Consider the following 26,233-nt stretch of genomic DNA (forward strand, 5'->3'; position numbering starts at 1 on the left):
TCCAAGAATGATTTCACTGTCGTCTTTAAACACTGCAAAACGTGATCTTGAACTAGACGAATTGAGTGTACACTTTCACTTGCAGCAGGCTTTCTTCTTTATGGGCTGAGCACTCAGAATGACAGTTGTGTCTCTCACCCTGTCCTCCTGCTCCATTAACACTCTGAGGAAAGACAGAGACACAGACACAAGAACACAGCATGAGCCAGAGGTGTGACAACTATAGATCAATCTCTTGACAAAAGGTTGTAAACGCAGCAGGCCATGTGCTCCTCTGTGACTGGTGTGCAGTGTGTCTCATGGATGGCCTGTAGTCTCGGGGCCCCCTTCTGTCCTTCACCTGCTATGTCACTCAAGGAGACACATAGCGACCAGGGCCCTAGTTTTCGGTTCAAGAACATCCATCCACTTTCATCCACTTATCTGGGCTGGGTCCCGGGGGCAGCAGGCCGAGCTAAGCACCCCAGACGTCCCTCTCCCCAGCAACACTTTCCAGCTCCTCCTGGGGGACCCCAAGGTGTTCCCAGGCCAGATGAGATATGTAATCCCTCCAGCATGTTCTGGGTCTGCCCCGGGGCCTCCTACTAGTTAGAGGCGGGAGGTGTCCAGGAGGCATCCTGTTCAGATGCCTGAACCACCTCAACTGACCCCTCTTGACATGAAGGAGCAGCGGCTCTACTCCGAGCTCCCAGATGTCCGAAATCCTTACCCTATCTCTAAGGCTGAGCCCAGCGACCCCACGGAGGAAACTCATTTCGGCTGCTTGTATCTGCGATCTCGAAATCGAAGGGTAATACATAATGCAAATGTACGATGTCTACTATCTGATATATCTGGGTGGAACAGATTTTTTAAATAAATGATAGAGTGTGATGTGAAATGGTATCTTTCATGTCCTCCTGACACCTCAGCTTCTGTTTGGTACACATTTCTAATGTCTGCGAGCTGTTTGGGATCAGTAGAACCTGATCACTAAACATCGACTTTGAACAGGAAGTCGTTTTAGAAAAAAAAAAGTCCTCATGAGGACGCTGGGTTTATTTTTAATAGTCACAGTGTGTAATGAAGTATAAAGCAATTAATTTCAATGTCTGAGCATTGTTCACTTTGTAACTCTGGATGAATTGTCCTTGTTTCATACTCCAAGCAAGGAATGTCCTTTTGTCTGTAGAGACAGTCTGTTGCGCCTAATTAGTCCCAACGATGTCAAACAAGATGATGATTAAGTCCCAATGTCCTCAAACGAGACGACAATAAATTCCTAAGACGAATACTTCCTAATTAACAGCGTCTTGTAACTGTTGCTAAAATTGGTCAAATTTGTTGCCATATGAAACTACAAACATTATTCATCATAAATAAACAAGTTTCAACCATAAAATCTGATCAGATTTTGGACCTTGTCCACTTTTGTGTCAGGATCAGCTGCAGACTGACTTGGCAGAGATGGCTGCCATCTAGTTTTTATATGGATTAGTGTATTGTGCTTTTACTACCACTAGATGGCACAAAAGTGTCCATGAACGAGGACAACAGGTCCAGATTAAGCAGACTGAAGGAAAAGGTGCGGGAAACTCAAAATGTGGTGTCTTTATATGAGGACAAAGAGTCTCAGGAGGATATAGACACTCCTCCAGGAGCGATAAGACATCCAAACGAGGTCTAATCACCTTCTTCATATGTAACAGCCTCTCAATAATTTGCCCACGTCCACACACCCTCAGGCTTAGATAAGGCAAACCTGCCAGCCAGTGGGTTTGCTTCACAGAGTGTGTTGCCATGGTAACTGACTGAAACTGGTTTTGTGGAATGCAAAACTTTCCCTCCCGCTGAACATACTCAGAGTTTTTTCATGCATGCTACTTTCTGAAATAGGGCCCAGGAAGAGACTCAAAATGACCTCGAAGAAACAAAACGGATGGCGTGTCTGTATAATGTGTTCCTTGTTATTCTACACACCCATTTGATTCACATCTTACCTGGCCAGGTGTGTCAGGGACTCTGTCACATTCTTGGCAGTGTAGGCACTGACCTCAAAGAACATCACCTTGTTTTCCTGCTCAGGCACACAGAGTCAAAAAAAACAACAAAGACACACAGATGTTATGTGAAGAAGTTTTAGAAACTGCATCTTCGTGCTGGGATCAAAACAAAGTTGTGATTCTGAGTGAAATAAAATGATCCACAAGCTCTGAGCTGAACTCACATAAGCCAGCTGCTCAGCTTCTTTGAACGACACCTCCCTGTCTCCGTCCATGTCCATTTTGTTGCCCAGCAGGAGGATGGGGATCCCTTCTCCCGCTGCCTCCTGAAAAAGAATCAGTGAAGAACTCAGCCATGAAAACACCCGAGACAAGTTAAAATGTCTGCTATAATACAAAATAAAGACACAAAATAAAAACTCATCGAAGACTTAAAGGGAAAGTGCAACATTTTGTGAGGACTTTAATTCGTCCAACTCTATGCATGAAGAAAACAAGAGTTGCAGGAGTCAAAGGTCAGACCTGGACATTGGTGAGCCAGGGTCGCACGGCCTTGAAGCTCTCCTCCACTGTGACGTCATACATCACCACCACGCCGTCCGCCTTGCGAAAGAACTGCTTGGTTATGCTGCGGTACCTGTGTCAACGACAGTCGAACGGAAATGTTTGCTGCCGTTTTTATTCACTCTTCATAATTTTTTCCACTTTGAGCACCCTTCTGTTTGTGCACGGATGTCTTAAATAAATAAACTATTTTTTGCATTGAGCTCAGCCCAGTTGCATTGGTGTGTGGGTATCTCCTTTACTGTCCTTTCTTGTTTGTCTATTGTACCGAAGCACCCAAGACAAACTTGTTTCTTGCCCAAAGTAGGCGAAGTTCCACAGGAACCCTAAGACATATTACTCACACTCTGTCTTTTGGTATATAGCAATTAGTAAACAATATGGGGGATGGGACTTTGGAGGGAGGCAGGAGTGTCAGCTGGGACTATTTTATATTGATTTTGTCTAATTTCTTAGTGGACTTGCAAATCCAAGTTTCAGTTTAGGTCCAACACCTTGTGACATCTCTTGTTTTGTATCTAAAAACATAAAAAGAAACTCACCTCTCTTGTCCTGCCGTGTCCCAAAGCTGCATGGCTACCTGCATGTTGTCCAGGGTGAGTGTCTTCACACTGTAGTCAATACCTGATAAAGAAACAACAAAGATTAATACAATATAATATAACCAGGATAAATTCATAATTCCTTAGCACTTCCCTCTGTGATACTGATAAAATATGTGGCTACATCTCTCATATTTGATTTAAATGTAATCATATTCATTGTTTTTAACAGAGCAACAGAGACAGAAACAGCCACTAGGGGGTCCAGCGAGGCGTGATACTGACTGCGTGTGAAAACGGGGGGGACAAAGTGGAGATAACAAGGCTGGAGTGAGGATTGGGAAAGATGAAAGCAAGGAGAAAAATTCATCACAAGTGACATAATCTGCAGTACAATGTGTGCCAGGGCTCTTAGACAGGCAGTGTGACTTCACAAGCCCTCTCATGTGATGCTAAGTCGCCCTCCGATCTCCTGTGTTAGCATCCACAAACACACACACGCCATTCAGATTTGTTCAAAACAGCCTCTGACACATGCAGCACACCATATTATTATAATGTTTCTCTTCTCACCCACAGTAGCAGTAGTGGAAGGGTGGAAACGGCCCTCACAGAACGAGCGTAGCAGAGATGTCTTGCCTACACTTGAGTTGCCGACCAGGACGACTTTAAACAGGCGGTCTGGGGCGAACAGGGCTTCTTCTTTTGTCTTCTAAAGCAGATTAAACACCGGAAAAGACAGAGATACAAGAAATTAATGTGCATCTGGTTCATTAACTCTGCAGACAGTAACATATCTTATTGAAGGGGATCCATTCTGTCAGATGTTGAGAATAAATGAAAGTTCAAAGTTTTAAAAAATGATGTAAATGTTTGTAAAAGTAATCCCTGTGAGCAAAAACCTCCGGTGTCATTGTGAGTACTCTGTTTCTAATGTTTTGTCTGCTTGGAGATGTCAGCTTGTCACACATTTCTTTATATGGTCATCTGCTCCACACATGCTGCTGCAAGTGTTTACACTATGTAGCCTACACTGCTACATGTAGCTACATGCTAACATCAGGGAAACATGTAAACTTGGTTGCGGTTGTTGTTAGTTTGTCTCCAATTTCAGATCATATTCCTGCTGGAACATGTCTGGTTGATTGATGATTTCTCATGGTAGAAAATGCATTCTGTTACCTTCATTTCCCAGCAGGGAGGACACTGCTACATGTAGCTACATGCTATCGTCAAGGAAACATGTAATCTCCACTTGCCATGTTATTGCCCTGATTTCAGATCATATTCCTGCTGGAGCATGTTAAGTTGTCAAGATTTTGGTTAAGAAGCCTTTATTCTAAATGTTCACAAAAGAAAATGTCAATATACTCCATTGCAATTATTTCCCGAATGCAAGTACACTGCTACATGTAGCTACATGCTAACATCAAGGAAACATGTAATCTTGCTTGCCAATGCTGTTATTTCAAATCAGATTTCTGCTGGAAGATGTCTGGTTGTTAAAATTTTGGTTTAGATTCTTTTATTGGTGTTTTTTTTCTATTGTAGAAATTATGCCACTGTATTCTGTTACAGTCATTTACTTGTTGCAAGTACACTGCTAAATTTACCTGCTAATGGAAACCATATAATCTCAGTTGCTGATGCTGTTAATTTCTCCCTGATTGTGGATCATTTTCTTCTTTTGGAAGAAGCTTTTTCATGGTAGAAAATGCCGGTATACTAAATTACAGTCATTCCCCTGGCTGCAAGCACATTGCTATATGTAGCTACATGCTAACAGCTGGGAAACATGTAATCTTGCTTGCCAATGTTGTTAATTTGTCCACAATTTCAAATCATACTATGGCTGGAATATGTCTGGTTGTAAAAGTTTCCGTTAAAAAGCTTTGATTGTTGATTTCTCACAGTAGAAAATGCATTCTGTTACTGCCATTTCTCAGTTGCAAGGACACTGCTATATGCTAACGTCATTGGAAACATGTAGTCTTGCTTGCCAATGCTGTTAATTTTTCCCAGATTTCAGATCAGATTTCTGCGTTTTTTTCTGGTTTTATTGGTGTTTTTTACTGTAGAAAGTCATTCCCCGGTTGTAAGCTCACTGCTACATGTAGCTACATGCTAACCTTAGGGAAACATTTCATTTTGACTGCAGATGTTGATATATTCCCGATTTCGGATCAGGATCCTGTTTGAATATGTCTGTATTTACAAGCTTTTATAGGTTATTTTTCATGGTAGAAAGTGTCGCTATACTCTGTTAGTCATTCCCTGGCTACAATGATGGCGTAGAGACGCCAAGAGTGCAGGTGTGGAAGACCCAATCAGAGCAGACTGGACTTTTTTGGGAGGGGGCAGTTAAAGAGACAGGTGCTAAAATGGAGCATCTTAGACTGAGAATGAATACAGGTGTTCAAGCAAAGACAGAATGAGGAAAAGTGTTTTTGGAACATTAAAGTATTTTTACGTGTTCTAGCAAAAACCCAAAAAACCCATAATAGTATGAACCTAAAAATAAACATAATAGGTTTTCTTTAAGATCAAAACAAATCTGAAGCTCCAAAACTGTGGACATACTTGCTGGGTCTCCTTCCCGACAGGCTGTCCTCTTGGAGACAAGGGTGTCTTTTTTGCACGTGTAAAGCGGGATTTCCTTGCCGCAGGAGCCTCAGAGATGTGACTAGAGGGTTGGGTGGCCGACCGGTCTGCTACCATGACAACACTTGTCTCAATGTCACTCTGAGCTTCGTCTTCCTCATCGTCCACCTCGTCTTCCTCCTCACTGAGCTGGTGCAGTAAAGGCTGAGGTCCTCCTTGGAGCAGGTGGGGCAGGTGGTCCTCCTCGATGGAGATGACGCGACGGAGGGGCCATCCATCCGGAGGTGAGTCCAAGACGTCGTCCTCCACCCCTGTCTTCTTCTCAATTTCCACTTTCTTCGTTCTCTCTCTGTCTTTCCCCGTCACCCGCTTAGCGGCGGCCATCTTGCCTTGTGTTTTTTTGGCCTTCGCCTTCACATCCTGCACTTTAGGTGGAGCGGGGTTGGCATAACCGTTGGCTAAGCCGGAGTTTTTCTTTGCTGCAGGGCGTTGTTGGCACGCAGGGGCTTTAACAGTGGTGGTGGAGGAGGAGGTGATGGTGGTGGTGTCATCCTCACTACAGGAGGAGGAAGCAACAAACACGATTTGAAGGTGCTCTATAGGCAAGGCCTCCAGAGACTGGTAGGACCCATCCACCAACAGTGGGGCTCTTTAGAAAACAGAGGAGAAACAGAGGATATACCGGGTCAGTCCACTTGGCTGAGATGAAAATCTGGAGGCCAAAGCACTCAAATGTTTCTGATTTTAGTCTCATCTTAACAAAAAAGTTGATTCAGTTGATTGTTGTCAGTGTACAGAATCAGATATCCTCTGTTTTTCCTCCTTTGACACATGATTTTTACATCACACTGAGGCGGACATTCTTCTCTGTCACACAGGAAACACTCTGACGGATGATTTGTGTTATTTGGAAGATAAATGAATCACCTTTTGGCAGGCTGGCTGGTGTCATCAAATATATTGGCGAGGCCCGTCCTCTGCTTCTGCTTCTTTCTGAGTGAAGTCCGAGGCTTATTCAAACAAAGGGGATGTATGTTTGTGTTACAGAGGTGCTCTGTCAATCAGACAAAGCTGTGATAGATGCTGCTGCAGTGCAATTAGATAAGAATGTATACTCACTACACCGCAGCATATGTCTCGCTCATCTTTTAAATGCTTGTTCATCTCTCTGGAAGGATTGAAAATTGAAATTAATGAGAAAGATGCAATCTGCTGTGGGAACACAACACACTGAAAAAGCTTAGGAAGGACCAACGTTTTTGCAAATCCTTTAACTGACTTTGCAGCCAGATTTGTTAGCTTTGCCAAGTAGGACTTAAACTGAAGCCAAAAAGATTAAAGCAAACTACGACCCAAGTTTGACATGAGCTCATGCGATATCCTGATTGTACCTGAGGAGGTCGAGCTGCTTCATGAGACTTTGCTTCTCTCGCTGCAGTCCCTCAGTGATTCTGTACATTTCCCTGAAACAAGACAGAGTAGATACAGTCAGTTAGTAACGGTATGATGTAATTGACGAGCGTGTTTCAGTAAAATCAATGCACGTTTTGAGACAGCATAGCAGCAGTAATGTTACTCGCTGCCGGTAGCCTTTGTTTTGATGATGTGCTATAATGATATCAAGCAACCTCAGGAACTACAGGTCCTTGGAGGCTCACATCTTTTAACGCTGTTCGGATAAAGTGTCAGATCCTCTTTGGTGAACCAAAAACAGCCCCGAAATCGCCATCGTCAAATCCATCAGACTCCATTTAAATTAACAGTAATTTCAGTTGTGTAGATTTGACATATTTTCACATCTAAATGGTTGAATGAAGGGTTTGTTTCAACCAAATCTGGTGATTGTTAAAACAGTGCAAAGACTAACCAAGGTGTTTTCTGTTTCCTCTTTTCCACCAAATTTGCTCTGGTTCTTGAACCTTTAGCCCCGTTTCCACCAAACACTTTTGGTATGGTACCTTTGGAACCAGAAGTAACCCTTCAGACATGGTACCTAGACCCTAGTGTTTCCACAAACAGTACTCTTAAATGTGGGCGGGGTTGTTGTCACTCACTGCTCCATCTACCACTCGCTGTATTTTCTCATCACCGGTGACACAGATGGAAGTCTGCACCTCATTTGTCATCCACAGAACAAGGCTGCACGCCAACATTTTCACAACAAAATAAAACGGGCTGCAGTGAGAGTCTCTCTTCATGGGATATTTAAAAATAATGGTTTTGTGCATTTAGTCCTTCTCAGGCAAGCTCAGGGGTTTAGTGTTGCCGGAGCCCACAGGAACAACACTCTACGATGCTTTTTTTTTTCTTCAAGTCGGGATGAGAATAATGCAGTTCACATAATCCACTCAAAATGAAAAGATATTTTTAAACGCTTGAAGATCCACTCACAGACTGCAGTGTTCACAGCTCCACCTTTTAGTACCAGATCTGTGTGCTAGCTACCCCAACAGAGGGGGGGGGGCCCAGAAATGAGGATGGTACCGAACGGTTCCATTGGTACCATCCACAACTTTTCACAGTGGAAACAGAAAAAAAGCATACTGTACCGTACTTTACTGCTTGGTGGAAACGATTTTTGCGCTATCTAGTGAACTAGCCTGGGTTTCACTAGTTTTGAGGGCAACAGTTGTAATCAACAGAGGGCATTGCATGTTGCACAATGGAAGTAAACGGTAGGAGCAAGATGGTGGATTGCATGAATTACCTGCGAGCTTTAATCCTGCTATTACAGGTATTTGTTTTTGTCCAGAAAACAAGCATGGACCAGCTATTAATGAAACCAATGCATGCTCTTTTTGATGATTCCTCACTTGACTTTCCAACCTGTAGAATATGACGTGCCCAATGATGTCGTCACAATTCGCACTTAAGGTCATGGAAAACCTCCTACTTTTGGTTCCAGTGGAGAACCAACTTTTCAGGTGCTGAACCAATTCATTTTTGGTCAAAATGCTCTGAACGGTTCAAAGCTAGGTGCAAGAACCGAAATAGGACCAGTTCCATGTTGGTGGAAAAGGTGTAAGAGAGCTTTATTTTGTCTCCATTGACTTTGAATTAGGTGTTTTTTATGACGATACAATTACTGTTTATTTAAATGGAGTCTGGTGGGTTTGACGATAGCAATTTTCGGGCTGTTTTAGCAAAAGGGTCTGTCTCTGTAGGGATCCTTTCCATAATCTTGTCAAACACTTACGGCAACAATTGGAGCCTGTCAGTGGCAAAAACAAACACCTTAAGTGGATGTAGTTTGTTTTCCCCCTTGGCCCAAAAGTATGTGATGTTTTGTGGGTGCTCCCATATAAACAAACCGTATCTATTACAAACTCTCCATATTTAGTACAGGCACATATGAGTTTGTCTCTGTCTGTCCTTACATTTTGTTTCTGGTAATACAAACAATACCCAACATGTGTAACAGGTGTGTATACCCACATCTCTTTCTCCTGTTGCAGCCGGGCGGCCTGCTCCTGCAGCATGGCCAGCTGCTCCTGGGCCAGCCCCAGCTCCTGGCTGGTGCTCTCCAGCGCTCGGGACAGCTCGTCGTTGGTCATCTTCAGCTTGACGTTCTCCACGTGGCTCTCCTGCTTCTCGCTGTCCAGCTCCTGGCACTGGAGCTCTAACTGGAGGGAGAGGGGAATATTCGCAGGAATGAAATGCGCTAATGCTGGGTGAGGGTATTTAAAGTACGTCTGCAGGGGAGAGGGAGCTGTATGGCTGCTGTTTAAACCCCTCCCTGCATCACTTGTTAACTCGAGGGAAGGATTAATACTCTTGACTTTACCACAGTCACACATATTCTGAATTTCTTCTCAACACAGATGGATCTATCTTTCCATGTTTTTAACACTGTGTTGTGATATGTTTGTCAAATGTTTTGACTTTTTGTTTTCCACCAAACTTGTATTTTGTCCTGCAGCAGTTGCACCAAGCCACATCTTAATTAAATTTAGGGGCAATAATTCAAAGAAATGTTTAATATCTTACATGTTGTGTGTGTGTGTGTGTGTGTGTGTGTGTGGGGGGGGGGGGGGTGTTGTAACTTTACTTAAGTCATGACAGATGTTAAATATGTCTCACCCTTTTCTGCTTTTGGAAAAGATGTTCCAGCTCTTTTTCCTTTGCGGACAGCTGAAACTCCAGGTCCTGGCTGCGCAAATGAAGACGCTCAGAGTCCTTAGAAAACAAGGAAAGATTAAAGGGACAGTTCACAGCAAACTCAAAAATGCATATTTTTCCTCTAATCTGCAGAGCTAAGTATCACTTTAGATTGTTTTGGTGTGAGTTGCAGAGTGTTGGAGATATTGGCTATAGAGATGTCTGCGTTCTCTCCAATATAATGGAAGTACACTGAATAGAACACTTTTGTTTTTGCTCCCGTTTTTCACAGATTTAAGTTAAAGATCTAAGATTTTTTTATGGAGTCAGTAGATGTATCACAAATTTGTTAAAATCTGTTAGTGAGCACCTCTTATTTTCCAAAATAATTCATCCACCTGACAGTTGTCGCATATCAACATACTGATTAAACAGCGTCATTACTACACAGGTGTACCTCAGGACGGTCACAATGAAAGACCACTCGGGATTTATACTTATGTTTCGCATGGACGCCGTACCCTACGCTGTAGCCTGATGTGCACCTCCCCAGAAATGTAACTACACATGGCGGTGACGCAGACCTCCTGTCTATGTCTGTAAGCTGAAACTGTTTCCCTCAGTGGAAACGTAGCTTTTATTTACTTTAATTTCACAGATAAGAAACAATAAGTGGAAATTTCCGCTAGTTGCTAGGTTAATTTATACAATGTAAAATGCCGTAGGCTTGTGCTAATAACGTTAGCATGTTGTTTTTGTTTGGAAAACGTGTTTAGTATAAGACAGTTGTTTTGTCAGTGAACCTTGTGAGTTGTAACGGAGCCAAATTTTGTAACATTACCTTTGTTAAATGCTGCTGTTGTCCCTGGCTTCATATGAGTAGAGGAAAAGTCCGCTAGCCACTAGGCTAATTTATACAATGTAAAATGCCATAGGCTTGTGCTAATAACATTAGCATGTTGTATTTGTGGGGAAAATGTGTCCAGATAAAGACAAGTGTTTGTCTGTGAATGCTGTGAGTTATAGTGAAGCTGATTTGTGCACTTGTGTGTGAAACTGGCTCTATTAAGCCATGTTTAATGTGTGTTTAATGTGTGTTTTGAATCAACTAAACTTTACAGCACTTCACAGAAACCTCCACCGCTGACTCGTGTTTTGGAGGTGTAACTGCAGAGTGACACAGACACACCACTACACAAGTATAAATGATCCACACTTCCTTCTGCACTGTAATAGTCCCTACATGAAACTGCTCACAACAAAGTTTGTGGATTATCTTGAGTAATTGGGTCATGATTTCTAAAAAAGAGACATTACTGTTGAGTTTTTAAAACGCATGAAAGCTGAGTGGCGTCTAGTTCCATGATATCAGAGAGAAGGCAGACATCTCTACGGCTGATACGTCCAACACTCAACACTCACATACATATCTAGAGGTAAGAAGGAAAACCCCGTGTTTTTTATTTTAGAGTGAACTGTCCCTTTAAAAGTCAAATGGTTAAGTAGTGGGCGCATGATCAAGATCCCCTCCAGAGATACAAATTCTGCACAGTGAGGGTCAGACATGCAAGTGAAGAAACAATAAAACTGAGTGGAGGGGAAATTTACATACCTCACAAAAATTACATTGAAAAAAAAATAAAGATATATATTTTTTTCCAACAACTGTTATTTTGTTGCTTAAAGAGGTGATGCCCTGGTCAGTTCCATTTGTGTTTGAGCTCATGTACCTTCAGTAACAGCCTGTCCTTCTCGTTTTTGATCTGCGCCTCCATCTCTTCATATAGATACCGGATCTCACTGTCATGTGTCGCAGCCTTCCTGCACAGAGGGACAAAACAGACATCACAGTTACAAAGGTTAAAAGGTGAAGTGATAAAAAGAGATGCAGTGTGACATAATATAACATCCAGGAACAGAACAGCACTGTTGTCTGGGCTGAGCTTAAGGCTGTATCTGTAATTACATGTAAACACTCGAGCACACAGACCTGCAGACACACAGCAGCTGAGCTTCATTTTTAAAAGAGTACTGAGCAGTATTTAAATTGCCTCTGACAATTGCTAAGACCCAAACAGCCAATTAGTGAAGTCTGGAGGAATAACAAGCTGTTACAAAGTACCACGCGGTGCCATGGGAAACTGTGCATGTTTTACAAACTGCTGAAATTATACTGATTGTGTACTGTGTACACTGGGGCTGGGTATTGTTTAAAGAATTACAGCACAAGCACCAATACCAGGTCCCTTAAAGTGATACAGATACCACCAAAGGAGTTCTTCCACTGCATACGATGCCGCTGACCCTCATTTATCAGCATCTCAGCAGGCGCAACTCTGGAGACATTTTCATGCTACTTGCTACTAGGTTATTTCAGTCGATGCCATAAAGGAGCAGTGTTTAGGATTTAGTGGCATCTAGTGGTGAGGGTTGCAGATTGCGACCGGCTGCAACTTCTATGTGCCGAGCCCGTACTCCAGGTTAGGATTTATTCAGCATTCGTTGTTCATGAGGTTCTCTTCGTCTCCCAAGCAAACTGACCTGGTGATTAAAACCAGTAGAAACACTGACACCCAGTCTATTTATTTTGGAGAGGAAGAGACCTCTGTGGATAATTCAGCTCCCTGTCAAAAAAACCCTCCTGAACAATGAACACTGAGGGAATTCTAACTGGGTTAAGTGTCAGCTGGTTGCAATCTGCAGTCCTCACTGGTATATGTCAGGAAGTCTTTCACACTGAACCTTTAAGATCCAGACGTTCAGGAGGTTTTTACTGGAAGCTGAATTATCCGCAGAGGTCTCTTCCTCTCCAGTAAAAACTCTGGATGAAGCAGTTTCATGCTACAAATCAGTGTTTGTCCTACACTGTTCTGTTTATTGCAGACTGGCTGCTAACTACAGCCATGTCTTTTTCTGGGCTACTGTAGAAACATGAGTAGCCAAGAACAGACAAACAGATAAACACTGGCTCTAGACCAGCCCACTGTCATTCAGAAGTTGTCCAATACCGCTGTTTTGTCAGCGACACCTGACGCTAACAGCCACTTTTCGCCACCAGGTTGCGTCACCTTGTAAAGCAGCCAGACATAACCTGTCTGTGTTATGATACGCTACCTATCAGCAGGACGGCACAGGTTGTGGTGATTTGATACGCAATTGGATGGCGTCAGGTTGAAATGATACCAGTAACGATGTAATATAAGGAGGTGAAAAGTCCCTATAGGGTGGGTGGGAGTGGTGGTGGATGTGTCTTACAAACTCCAGACTTTCATGCCCGCTGTTCGCCTCCTGTATGAATGCAGAGCCAAACCATGATGTTCTTTTAGGACTGTCAAAATAACATGCCCTTTGACCCGGTCGATCACTGAGGGCCACAGTGGCAGACGAGACGATGCTGCTTGAAACATGAAACATTTAAAAAAACGCCCAGATGGAAGTTGAACCATTGATAGAAGCACCGATCTCTGCAGTTCCTGCAGTAAGGAATTTTTGTACCATCGGAGGACTTCAAGCCTGAAACATCACCTCAACACAAAGGATTTAGCAGCGAACCCGGAGGTCCGAGCTTGCACAGGATCTGATGCTAGCGCTAGCGGCTAGCTTCGTCAAGCCACGCTCAACCAGACATTCACACACAAACTGCTTTTGGTGGCTGAGGACAGGGGGACATTTGTGTCCGAAAACCAGCAGCTTTACTACGACACATCAGCCAAAATCAATTTGAATTGAAATTTTTAGAAATACTTTAACAGCAAAAGTTGACGTATGCGATTACTTTAGAGTAATTAATCACAGCCCTATATGTTTTCCAGTGTTTATTTTGCTGAATGCTTCTCATGTCTCCTCTGGCACAGCATCAGTGGATTTCCACAGCAGCAGAAGGTGGTCAGACTTCCGAGCGTTCCTCCAGATTAGCGGTCATTTGACACGGATAAAGAGGTTGTTCTATAGAGAATTACAGGTAAATCCATGCAAACGCTCTCAGGCTGCGGGCCCAGCGTGGGGTAGTAACATAAACACACACACACACACACACACACACACACACACACACACACATGTACATACACAGTTATGTCACAGATTCTTTAGGTGGCTAATGACAGAGAAAAGAACATATGCCTTCTGTGATCCATAGAGTACGGTGCTTAAACGTTTAAAGTGTGGGAACCAATTGAGAAATGTGGCCTTTCTGACCCGTGATCCGCACAGTAAATAAACACCACATTTCTTTAAACCCTGCGTTTGACTCTCCTTCCTGCGAACCATATGTTCATGTTTTCCTTCTCTATTTACTCCCTCACTGCATCTTGTCCTCCTTATATCCCATCTCTCACACTACAAGGGAAGAAAACGCTTACACAAGAGTGAAACACCACATCTGGAGGGAATACAGTCTTTTTGTTTTTAGTTACGAGTGCATATGTGTCCCATGTTACTACCTTTGGAGGGCGCTCTCCATCTCTTTCCTCTCCTGGTGGGCCTCTTTGATCTGGTGGGTGACCCTGGCAAGGAACTCCTCAAAATTGGACAGGAGGTGAGGCTCGTCTCGTCGAAGCTGCGCCCAAAGGCTGCGCACCTCGCCTGGACTGGAGAGAAGGAAAAGGAGACGACACAAAGAGGGTATCTCATGAAAACGTAATGTGTAACTGCCATAGTCCATACTAAACATGTTTGAAAACACCCCAAAATATTATGAGTATAATATTATACTCACTCCTCAAACACGTTACTGGCCCCCAGGCTTTCCATCAGCATACAGAAGTGCCCCTCCTCCTCGTCCTCAACTCCTGACAGCTTGGCTTCCCACTGGCTCTGATAAAGAGCTTCCTTGGCCCTGAAGACAGTGCCAGGGGTCTGGTTTTGGTCATCGGCCACTGAGATCCTCCGGCCATGCAGGAACTGACCTGAGACACAGCCACAGCAGGTGGTAGCAGCATTTTTACATCACCACCTCAGCAGCACGTGGACATTAACTTTAAGCAGGATTTATACTTCTGCATCAAACTGACGCCACACCCTACGTTGTAGCCTGACGTGCACCTCCCCAGAAAAGGTGATGCAGCGACGCAGACCTCCTGTTTATTTTTGTAAGCTGAAACCATTTCCCTCAGTGGAAACAGAGCTTTTATTTACTTTAATTTCACAGACAAGAAACAATAAATTGTGAAGACAATAAAGCCCTCATAAAATGTGAGTAGAGGAAATCTCCGCTTGTCGCTAGGCTAATTTATTCAATGTAAAATGCCATAGGCTTGTGCTAGTAACGTTAGCATGTTTTATTTGTTTGGGAAAACGTGTTTAGTATAAGACGTAGTATAATGTTGAAGAAGTATAATGTTGCTGTTGTCCCTGGCTTCATATGAGTAGAGGAAAAGTCTGCTAGCCACTGAGCTAATTTATACAATGTTAAATGCCATAGGCTTATGCTAAAGACATTAGCATGCTGTATATGTGGGGAAAACATGTCCAGATGTCTGTGAATGCTGCGAGTTATAGTGAAGCCAATTTGTGTACTTGTGTTTGAAACTGTCTCTATTAAGCCTCATTTATAGACTTCAAATTCAAAATGAATACCATAACACGCATACTATTTTCCATGAAAGCAGTTATCTGAGTTACTTTCCTGACATTCGATGACACCGTTTTCAATTTAATTTAAACTTTAGGTCAAAGTAAGCTGTATAGACTGAGCTGAAGGCCTCTGCAGACGGGAGACCTACTGAATCCAGAGGAGAATGCCTCCAGCGTGAGGTAACCAGTGCGATCTGTGTCCAGAGAGTCAAACACATCCTCCAGCTCCTCTGCAGACAGAGGCAGCTCTCTGTGGAGCCTCTGTCGGGAAAACATAAACACACAGGACATTAAAAAAGCTCTCGCACTGAGCTATCAGCGATACAAAACATGAAACACAGTTGACTATAGACTCAGATTAGAAACAGTTTAAAGTATTGCACTGGAATCTGAATCAAGAAACGTCACATATAAAATCTGAGCTGCCATATCCTGCTCTGTTATTGTAACTGGCGTGCACCTCGTGCAGAATAAACACAGGCACGATGTGGCTGTTTTATGTGTCACTGAACAAAGCTTTTCTTGGAAACCCTCAACACAAAACAACAGCAACAAAAGGCATGATGCTCACAAGGGCCCTGTCCTAATTAACTGACAACACAGCTTGGACATTGTTAGCACTTTGAAGAGGCTGGTGTGTATTATTCCTGCCAGTAAAATCGTGTGTGTGTGTGTGTGTGAGAGAGAGGTGAAACTATACTCATAATAAACATTTCCATCAATGGTGCTCCTCTGCCACTTCACCGTCTGTTCCACTGCTCTGAGTGGGTGAAGTGCTTCTTTAACAATGGTGATATAACGTGAAAAAAACGGCAACCGTGACACTAAGTGTTTCCTGCTTACCATTCACCGTCACTACAGCGCCACGGGACACTAAATTATGCTACAGGTAAAAGCGTGTCCCCTCGACCTTTTGTTCTTCTTAGTGCAGGCTTAATGCATTTGCAGAGCACCGATGCATTTTAAATGGAAGAATGTGAGACTTTAAAGAGTGAGTGTGACTGTGAAAACAAACCTCTAACAAAACATATTTGTGCTTATATTAAATAACGTGGCGTGGAAACAAATGGTCCATTAATATTTAATCAATTGGGGCGATGGTAGCATAGTGGATAGTGCCGGCGCCCCATGTACAGAGGCATTGCCTCGCTGCAGCGGTTGTGGGTTTGAATCCGGCTCGCGGCCCTTTGCTACATGTCAGTCCCCACTCTCCCTCTGTCTCCCCATTTCACCTTCTGTCCTGTCATTAAAGGCAATAAAGCCAAAAAAAAAAAAAAAAAAATTAATCGATTGACAGAAAACTCAATGGTAAACAAAATTAGAAAATATATCAGGGATAAATGGGCAGAAGAGTTTATGGATGGGCATGAAGGAAAAAAATTAGAGGGGGGATGTTTTTTGAATGTTGAGAAAAAAGTTGAAATGTCGAGAAAAAAGTTTAATGTTGAGAAAAAAGTTGAAATATCGGGAAAAAAGTTGAATGTTGAGAATAAAGTTGAAATGTCGAGAAAAAGTTTAAATGTCGTGAAAAAAGTTTAAATGTTGAGAATAAAGTTGAATTGGTGAGAATAAAGTTGAAATATCAAGAAAAAAGTTTAAATGTCGAGAATAAAGTTGAAATATCGAGAAAAAAGTTGAATGTTGAGAAAAAAGTTGAAATGCAAAGAATAAATCTTAACATTTAAGACGGGGTAAGGTAAAATCTAATATTCACATCTTAACACATTATAAATTTCCAACATGCTAGGCTGATTTTTGGGCAGGTCAGTGTCCTACGGCTCCGAATTCAATTCTGCCTCTGGCGGCTCTAACATGTATGGCTGTGCAAGTCCAATAAAGTTGCTGGATGGAGCATCCATTGTCGTGCTACAATCAAAAGAGGCTGCAGATTTCCCCGGGAGTGGGTGTGGCTTCAGAGAAAACTGCCTATTTTTTCATGATTTTGAAACATAAGCTTGTTTTGATCATTCGAATTTGGCTTGGTGTCTGACAACACATTTTTATAGTGGTGTGACAGAGTCATTACACATATTTATTTTGATTTACTTGGACTTCAGACTTTTTTTTTTTTAATTCTCGAGATTTCAGTGTACTTTAAACTTCATTCTCAAAATGCAAAATAATAATAAGAATTTTCCCTCTACTGGTTTATTTTTTCTCATGCCTGGCAGTTACACTGAGAGTTTGATTTTATTCTTGATGTCTCACCTTTATTCTTGTAATGCAAAATAAAATGAAATAAAATAAAAATCATTCTCACATCATTTTTTTACTTTAAGCCCAGCCCGAACCCTCTTCTGTAAATATGTCTTTAAATCTATAAATGTCTCTAAATCTATATAAGGACGCTGTCTGTCTCATTTCACTCAGTGACTTATGGAGAAGGGCATGGATTTAATAAGTTTATATCTCCTCCCACTCCTTTTTGAGTGTGTAAATCAAACCAACTATACACTGACAGCTGCTTTTCAATATGTTTTACATTATTATTATTATTATTATTATATATCTGAAATAAATATCAGTATCAAAATGTCCAAAATCTGCTCTGAAATGTCCGTTATTTTATTTTATTTTCTAAAAGAAAGCACTTTTCAAGCAATTTCTGACCCTTTAAAAGACCAAATAATTCATAGATTAATTATCATTCATTGGATTAATCTTTACGAAACTAATCCTAAATTGCAGTGTGCACACTTTACAGATGCGCTCTTAACTTGAGTCACTCTACAATACACACACTTTAACAACACACACACACACACACACACACACACACACACACACACACACACACACACACACACTGCCTGCTCCTCTAACCCTCATATCAGTGCGGGTAATGAAGCCGTTGCCCTCCACATCGCAGGTCTGGAAGAACTCCTTGGTCTTGTCCAGCAGGGAGATGCGACCCCAGTCTGAGCACCTCCTCTCTGGGCTCAGTGTGAAGCCGTTCACCCTGCCCTCCTCCTCCATATCCGGGACTCTTTTCAAGGAGCAGCACGGCGTGTGAGTCGCATGTATCTCAGCTGCACCCAGGAGTGGAATCACACATCAGGCCTCCTCACTGGCCCTGCTGTCTCCAGCGCTCTGGGGCTCTTACGGTCGCCATGACGACAGAGACAGGAAGTAACATCAGATGATGAGACCGCTGATAACTTTGTGGCTTATGAGAGCACTCGAAATTAGTTGCAGGCTCCTGTGAAGTTTGTGAAACAGAGTGAAATTTTTTAAGAAAACTAGTGGTTACACAAGTGATGATTACATTAATGCAACAGTGCCGCACTTGTTACGACTCATACAGTACTTCTCTTTTTCTAATAAGCCCTGGACACGCAGCTCATAAAAGGTATGTAAACACAGTGTAAAGGATTATCTTAATACCCCGCCATACAGAACACATGACAGCGTAATGCCTGCAAGACTGCAGCGGGAGCCATTACCAAGAGGCAGAGTCACAGCTGAATTCAGAGCTGAAATGCAGCCCCCCCCTCCAAACAGCGGTTTCTTGTTTGGTCATAGCTTCATGACTCAAATGCGGTTTTAAAGTGCACTCTTGTTTGCACTGGAAAGAGCGAGAGAAATGTGAGAGGCAGGTCTGCGATTTTAAAGTCAAGATGTGTCGACTTCTGAGATGGAAAAGCTGAATTTCAGCTTTGCAGCAAACAAAACATGTTTAAAATCTGCAAATTAGACAATAAATACCTTCTCTTAGTATCCTCAAATGACTTTCTGAAGACAGATACCACAAGTTTGTTCCCCTCTGCAGCACATTACCATCAACAACTCTTCTAAGTATTAAAGATGAAGGATAAGAAAAGCACTGGGCCTCTTCACAACCACAAAACTTCTCTCTTTCTGCTCCCACCCAGCTTCAACACACGTCACACTCAACTACAAATCACTTCTTTGAATAAACCTTAAACAGAAGCAAACTTCTTACCTTCTAAAATTATCAGCACCAGAAACTGAAGCCTTTTATCCCCCCCTGCTCTCGGTATCAACACAGCAGCAGCTGCGCTCTGTGTTTAGGAAGTCTTGCCTCACAGATGAATGCTAGAGAAGTCATTCTGCAACCATGTGATGTCATGAGGAAGCGGCCCGGAGGCTTTTCAGCCCGCGTCCACACGTTGCACCCACAGTGAGAGAGGGAGAGAGAGGGGCTGGAGGTCTCTTAGAGAGGGCTGCATGTACATAATGCTCATATCGCCTGTAACTATGACGACAGCTGACTCAAGACCACTGGTGTCTTGAATGTTGATGTGTTGTTAACGGGGTTTTATTACTAGAAGTGGCAGCTTGGTGTTGCCAAAGTGAAATCAGTAGTCTTTAAGGGTTATTAAAAGCAAAAATACACTGCTCAAAACTCTTGTGTCACATTATTCAAGTTGAAAATCTTTACTGATGTACACTGTAGAATTTGTTGAGAACAAAATGATGTAACAACAGTCAACGGAAACCAGTATGATCAACCCACTGAGAGCTGGATTCAAAATCATGACCCCTGCGTGTCTGTATGCACTCCCAGCAATGTCTGGGCATCCTCTCCTCTGATGAGTCAGCGGATGCTGTCCAGGGGGATCTCCTTTCAGACCTGGATCAGGACATTCGTGACCTCCTGGACAGACGGTGGGGCGATACTTGGTGGGGTCAGATGCACAGATAAATAGGGCCGGTCAAGGGCATCAGTGCCTTCGTCTTCCAGGAGCTGCCTACACACTCTGGCCACATGAGGCCAGGCACTGTTCTGCACCAGGAGGAACCCAGGGCCCACTGCACCTGGAGGAACCCAGGTCCCACTGCACCAGGAGGAACCTAGGTCCAACTGCACCAGGAGGAACCCAGGTCCCACTGCACCAGGAGGAACCTAGGTCCCACTGCACCAGGAGGAACCCAGGTCCCACTGCACCAGGAGGAACCTAGGTCCCACTGCACCAGGAGGAACCCAAGGCCCACTGCACCAGGAGGAACCTAGGGCCCGCTGCACCAGGAGGGACACAGGGCCCACTGCACCAGGAGGAACCTAGGGCCCACTGCACCAGGAGGAACCTAGGGCCCACTGCACCAGGAGGAACCTAGGGCCCACTGCACCAGGAGGAACCCAGGTCCCACTGCACCAGAAGGAACCTAGGTCCCACTGCACCAGGAGGGACCCAGGGCCAACTGCACCAGGAGGAACCCAAGGCCCACTGAACCAGCATAAGGTCTGACACTCACTTTGAGGACTCCATCCTGGTACCTAACAGCAGTCAAGGTACCATTGGCTATGACATGGAGGTCTGTGTGACCCTCCAGGGATATGCCTCCTCAGACCATCACTGACCCAACACCAAACCAGTCATGCTGGATGATGTTACAGGCTAGACCAGACTCACTAATGCACCATTGGCGGACCTGCTAATTCTGGTGTTCTCTGGCGAGTGCCAGTCAAGCTGCATGGTGCTGGGCTGTGAGCAGGGTCCTACTAGAGGACGTCAGGCCCTCATGCCACCCTCATGGAGTCTGTTTCTGATAGTTTGGTCAGAAACATGAGCCAACAGGAGCAGATACTGGTCCTGCTGCTGGGTTGATGCCCTTCTACGGCCCTGTCCAGCTCTCCTCGTATAACAGCAGGCCTCCTGGTATCTCCTCCATGCTCAAAAACACAACAAACTTTCTTGCGGCCACTCCTATGGGTGAAAAGCTGGACTACCTAGGCAACCTGACTGGGCTGCAGGTGCTGTTTAATGCTACCAGTAGTGAGCACCTGTTGTCACTTTCATTTGCACCAAAGCAGCTGAAACGGATTTATAATCACTTGTGCTTCCTAAATGGACAGATTATTTTCCTTGACGTTTGACTGACCTGGTGTTAGACTGTGACCATTAAGCTTCATTTCTGAGCAGTGTAGTTGAGTGTTGCTCAATAACTGATCACTGAGTGATTATTGTGTTTCATGGTAATCAGCTACAACCCGGATGTGTTGGCCATTCGAAATCAACAGCTCTTTACAGGAAGCTAAATCATTTATTGATTAAAAATGTCTCACATGTTTCCATCTCTTCATGTCCTACAATGCCATCTTGTGGTCTGAGTAAAATACACCATAATGCAGAGGAAAAGAGGAACATTGGTTTCAGATTCCCACTCTACGTATAACGCAAAGCACAGTCCTGATCGTCCTTAGGTCACATTAAGACAAGGTCCACCGATCTCCCATGAATCCTCCAGTATCAGCTCTGAGTCATTTCTCAGTTCCTTTGGTGATCTTCTGAAGCAAATACTCCATTTGGAGGTTCAGGTTGGGCTGTCCTTTCTTTGTCTTTTTGCTCAGCATCTGAAACGTCTCCATCTTTTTCTGTTTGTACCTCTGGATGGCTTCTTCTCTCTGCTGCTTGTTCTTCAGGTACTCCTGGGATCACACAAAGAAATACATGCAGAAGAAGAAGACAACCTGTCAGTGGGAATTCAGACTGCAGCTTCATTTGAAGTCATTTAACAATAATAAAAACACGTCACCTCTTTCTTCTTTTTTCGTTTTTCTTTGATTGCCTCAAAGTCCTCTTTTGTCTTCTGGTAGGACGTCTTCTTCAGCAGTTTTTTCCTCATGCGGTTGCTCATTGGGAGACTGAAAGAGAATATCATGAAGGCAGCATTACTCTGTGTTTCTCAATCTGCTTTCACATCAACAAAGGAAGAATATATTTTAGACGAAGATTGTGATAATATGTGGAAGATACACCATTCAACCACTAATTCGCAAATCTAGAGGGAATTCTCATGGAAGGATCTGATTCTGAATCTTTTAAATGGAGAGATAGACACATACTGAGGCTACAAGAAGCACAGCTAGAAAGAAAATGGGAAAAATGGACATTGGACTGGAATAATTATCAATAGATACACTGATCCTTCAGGCTGTAAGAATGTGTATTTACCCCAGCAGTTTTTAGCCCCTTTTACACTGCCAGATTTTCTGCGAATGTTGGGCCGTTTTGTCGGCAAGCTGCGAGCGTTTAGACACACAGAGCCAGATTGGCAGGGTAGGGTAGACATATTGATGGAACCCTTTTAGTTTAAAAAGATTGAGGCGGCCTTCCACAACGGGAGGGACTGTTGATGACTCACTGGCAGTGGATAAACAGGAAACAGCTGATAGCAGGAATTAGCGAGCAGCTAGTAGCAAGAGGGAAACGCAAACCTGACAGACACTGTAAAGATGAGCAACTGGGGAGACAAGAAATTGCACGTCCTCCTTGTCCTCGCAAACGAAGAGGCCATTAACCGTCAGATAACGGGGACGGTGAAGAACCGGCCGACTTACGAGAGAATCGCCAAAGGATTGACCAGCCGCGGCTTCCCTCCCACGTCACTGTTTACGTCACACACTGAGCTACATGTTTTGTTACTTGCTCACACCCCCCATTGCCCCAAAAAAGGCGCATTCTGTATAAACAAAAGTAGGTAGGCGGCATTTTGCCGCACTCCCCGATTTTGTTTTTATACCGTCAATGCTGAAAGAAGACTGATTGGGCTTTCCTGCAAATTTACACAATTCCTGTGTAAAAGGGGCTTCTGTTTCGCTGGCTATTTTTTTTCCCCAGTCATTTTATTATGCTGTTGTATAGGGCTGCAACTAACGATTATTTTCACTGTCGACTAATCTGTCGATTATTTCTTCGATTAGTCGACGAACCATTTTATGTTGAAAAATGTCGGTCTGTCTCTCCCAAACCCCAAAATTATGTCATCTAATGTCTTGTTTCATACTCTCGCCAAAGGGTTTTTGTTCACCGTCATGGGAGAGTGTGTAAAGCTGCCAATATTTGAATGTAAGAAGCTGCAATAAGAGTATTTTGTAGGGGTGTAATGGTACACAAAAATCACGGTTCGGTATGTACCTCGGTACACAAGTCAAGGTTTGGTTTTTTCAGTACAGTAATGAAAATAATAGACAACTATTAAATATTTGTTTGAATGAAAATAGAAATATAAAAGTGAAAAATAAAATCCTGCTGTTTTTTAACACATTTTTTGAATGAAAAATATAAATATAAATTTCTGCTTAAACAATTTTACTCAATTAAAATAAAAAGTATAGTGCAGCTGGTCAGATTTAAAGCCTGCTCAGATTCAATTTTACTTGGAACGTACTTAGCTTTCCCACTTTGTTAAAGTGCATGCTTATATCTAAAGTGCAACTTAAACAATTTTACTCAACTCCAATGGCGTTGGCTATTTCTTTAGCGCGATGGTCAGGGAAACGCTCTCTTTTTAAACGACGACAATATCGTAATTTGCATCAGATTGCTTTTTCTAGTCGTGCTGGTTAACGTTCAAACTTGGGTGGTGTCGCTTTAGATGCGTTAGCATGTAGGGCTGCCACTAACAATTATTGTCATTGTCAACTAATCTGTTGATTATTTCTTCGATTAGTCGACTAATCATTTCATCGAAAAATGTGTTAAAATGTTGAAAAATGGCAGTCTGTCTCTCCCAAACCCCAAAATTACGTCATCTAATGTCTTGTTTCGTACTCACACCAAAGGGTTTTAGTTCACCGACTACTAAACAAAAAATAGTCACTGATTATTTTAATAGTCGATTAGTCATCGATTAGTCGACTAATAGTGGAAGCCCTATTAGCATGTTAGACGTGTCTCCAAGTACCTACCCGACCGCTGTTCTGCAGTGTCGGCACACTGCTTTTGTCTTGTCCACTTGTTTATTTCCATCTTCGTATTTTACCCTGAAACCAAAGGGTTCCCAACGGAGGACTTAAGGTTTGCGGGTGGGTCTTCAGGTTCGTCAGGCTCACTTGCCATGTTGTCAAAATGCGAGAATGCGCTGTACAAAGTGAAGGCGGAGATTTACGGTCGGACTCGGTCCGTCACTCAATTATGTCCGTCGGGGAACTAGATATTTTAAATGGTTCGGCTCGCAAAAACGGAATTAAATTAAAACAAAATAAAAGAAAATAATGTCCTGCGCCCAATAATTCGGTACAGGGTCGTGCCGAACCGAAAGTCGCGTACCAAACGGTTCGACACAAATACATGTACCGTTACGGCCCTAGTATTTTGGGGTACTTTTATAGAACTTTTCTGTGAAAAACGACTCAAACCGATTAGTCGACAACTAAAATAGTCACCGATTATTGTAATAGTCGATTAGTCACCGATTAGTCGACTAATCTTTGCAGCCCTACTGTTATAACTGACACGTCAATGTCACAAATATTGTGTTAATAAAGATTTAACTGAAAACAAAACAAAAGAGGAGATTAGACCTGCCTGTTTTTAAATGACTGATTTAAAACATATTTTAAAGGCAAGCTTTCCCTTTAAACAGCTGATTAGTACTTTTTTATTTGTAGTATTTTGTGTTTCATGTGTTTTTTTATTCTGTTTTTGCCTCTGTACACACTATGTTCCTTTGCTCTTAATATTTTTTCAATCATTGCAATCTCGCGATTGACGATAAGTCACATCGACTGGGCTGCAAACAGATGACAGCTTGTTGACAGCTGACAGAAGCTGCAGTGATGGAGTACTGCACATTCAAGTGACTGATGGTCAGTCGAATGATATTAATAATAGGAATATTATTTGTTTAAATGAACAAAAAATAATTAAGACACCTTGTAAAGTAATAACAGCAGAGCTCTCCAGGTTGACCTCTGTCTCTGGGGAGCTCAGCAGTCCAGATGTTTCTCACCTGTCTTTCTCTGAGGCTGCTGCTGGTTCAGGGTTCCCAGTTGCGGAATCTGTCTGCACAGATCCACCAGTAACTTCTGGATCTGGATCAGCAGCTTCACTCTGGTGTGCAGCAGCAGCAGCAGCAGCATCATGTTCTGCTGTCTCTCCATCCTTCTCCTGCCCCTTAATTCTCAGTTTACTCCTGTTCAGTCTGTTGGTCCAGGCCTCGTTCTTCAATTTCTCTGCCTCGGCCATGTACAGATGCCTGAGGTGTTCTGGGTACTCCTCCTTGTACATGGCTTTGGACTCAGGGTTCTTCTTCCTCTCTCTCCGCAGCAGCTTGTTGTACTCATGTTTGACTTTCTGCTTCCTCTTTATAGCAAACCCCTGACCTGAGGGTAGAAGACAGGCACACCATGAAACATCAAGTTGATATTTTATTTAAACAAAGGAATGTTTGGCGGACCTTTATGAGCCGAATTAATTAGAAGACCTATCCACTTTGTAAAATATCTTTAAAAAGATTTTAGCTTAGACCAAAGTTTGTCACTTAGAAGTTACAGCTTAAATTGAAAGATTTCTTGATTGAGTTTGGCGTCATGGCTATCTAAGAAGCAAACTACACAGATGTATGGACAGGCTGCGCCCCATTGTTGGCTGTCTTTCTCTTCCTATACAGCAAAGTAAATACACCAAATTCCCATAAATTATCTAACTACTGTTTCTTACTACTTTTACAGAGTAGCTTTTAGCTGCGTTTAGCAGAAACGTACCCTCCTTAACACTACCCTCGTATGTTTTGTGCTCGGGGACCCATTTCCTCTTCTTCTTGACACCCGGAGCGTTATTTTGTGATTTCTTCCAGTTGCCACCTTTAGCTGTAAACTTTTTATTCTTCATTTTCTGATCTGTCGGTGCCATTTGAGCTAAAACTTGCCAGGGAAAGTGAAATGTTTATAACGCTCATGCGGGCTTCAGACTGCATGCTGTAGGACGCGGGGTGATGACGTATGCGAGGCAGACCTGAAAAATCGTTGACGGAGGACAAGATAAACATTCTCTCACATAAATAAAAAAAAGTCAGAAATCCTAATTAAATTGGTTTAGAAATGAATCAGAATGAATCAAATGAATTTGACTTTGTGCCAAGGACTCAATGGCTTGTAGCAGCAACCCCAGTACCCCATATTCCCGC

General features: G+C 42.9%; 2 protein-coding genes across 6 annotated transcripts; both read right to left on the reverse strand.

Annotated features, from left to right (window-relative positions):
• Positions 1–32: 32 nt before the first annotated feature.
• Positions 33–19,533, reverse strand: cracr2ab (calcium release activated channel regulator 2Ab). Of its 5 annotated transcripts, none has more exons than XM_049566239.1 (18): positions 19,305–19,533; positions 18,185–18,560; positions 15,511–15,622; positions 14,505–14,694; positions 14,230–14,376; positions 11,518–11,608; positions 9,770–9,865; positions 9,125–9,312; positions 7,081–7,152; positions 6,809–6,857; positions 6,617–6,699; positions 5,669–6,245; positions 3,662–3,800; positions 3,089–3,170; positions 2,505–2,619; positions 2,207–2,308; positions 1,980–2,056; positions 33–163 (listed from the first exon to the last, which is right to left on the reverse strand). In XM_049566239.1, the coding sequence occupies exons 2-18, from the start codon at positions 18,335–18,337 to the stop codon at positions 76–78; spliced, it is 2,361 nt and encodes a 786-aa protein (XP_049422196.1). In that variant the 5' UTR covers positions 18,338–18,560; positions 19,305–19,533; the 3' UTR covers positions 33–75. The 5 variants fall into 5 exon arrangements, 4 of the variants coding, with proteins under 4 accessions (XP_049422196.1, XP_049422195.1, XP_049422192.1 ...); XM_049566238.1 differs by having other exon boundaries at positions 3,662–3,797; positions 5,669–6,338; XM_049566235.1 differs by having other exon boundaries at positions 5,669–6,338.
• A 1,814-nt stretch (positions 19,534–21,347) lies between these two features.
• On the reverse strand, positions 21,348–26,045 carry ccdc59 (coiled-coil domain containing 59). Its single transcript, XM_049566255.1, has 4 exons — positions 25,812–26,045; positions 25,058–25,430; positions 21,860–21,968; positions 21,348–21,752 (listed from the first exon to the last, which is right to left on the reverse strand). The coding sequence occupies exons 1-4, from the start codon at positions 25,957–25,959 to the stop codon at positions 21,585–21,587; spliced, it is 798 nt and encodes a 265-aa protein (XP_049422212.1). The 5' UTR covers positions 25,960–26,045; the 3' UTR covers positions 21,348–21,584.
• Between the last annotated feature and the right edge of the window lie 188 nt (positions 26,046–26,233).

Source organism: Epinephelus fuscoguttatus, linkage group LG22 (genome assembly GCF_011397635.1).
Source record: "Epinephelus fuscoguttatus linkage group LG22, E.fuscoguttatus.final_Chr_v1".
Classification (NCBI taxonomy): domain Eukaryota; kingdom Metazoa; phylum Chordata; class Actinopteri; order Perciformes; family Serranidae; genus Epinephelus; species Epinephelus fuscoguttatus.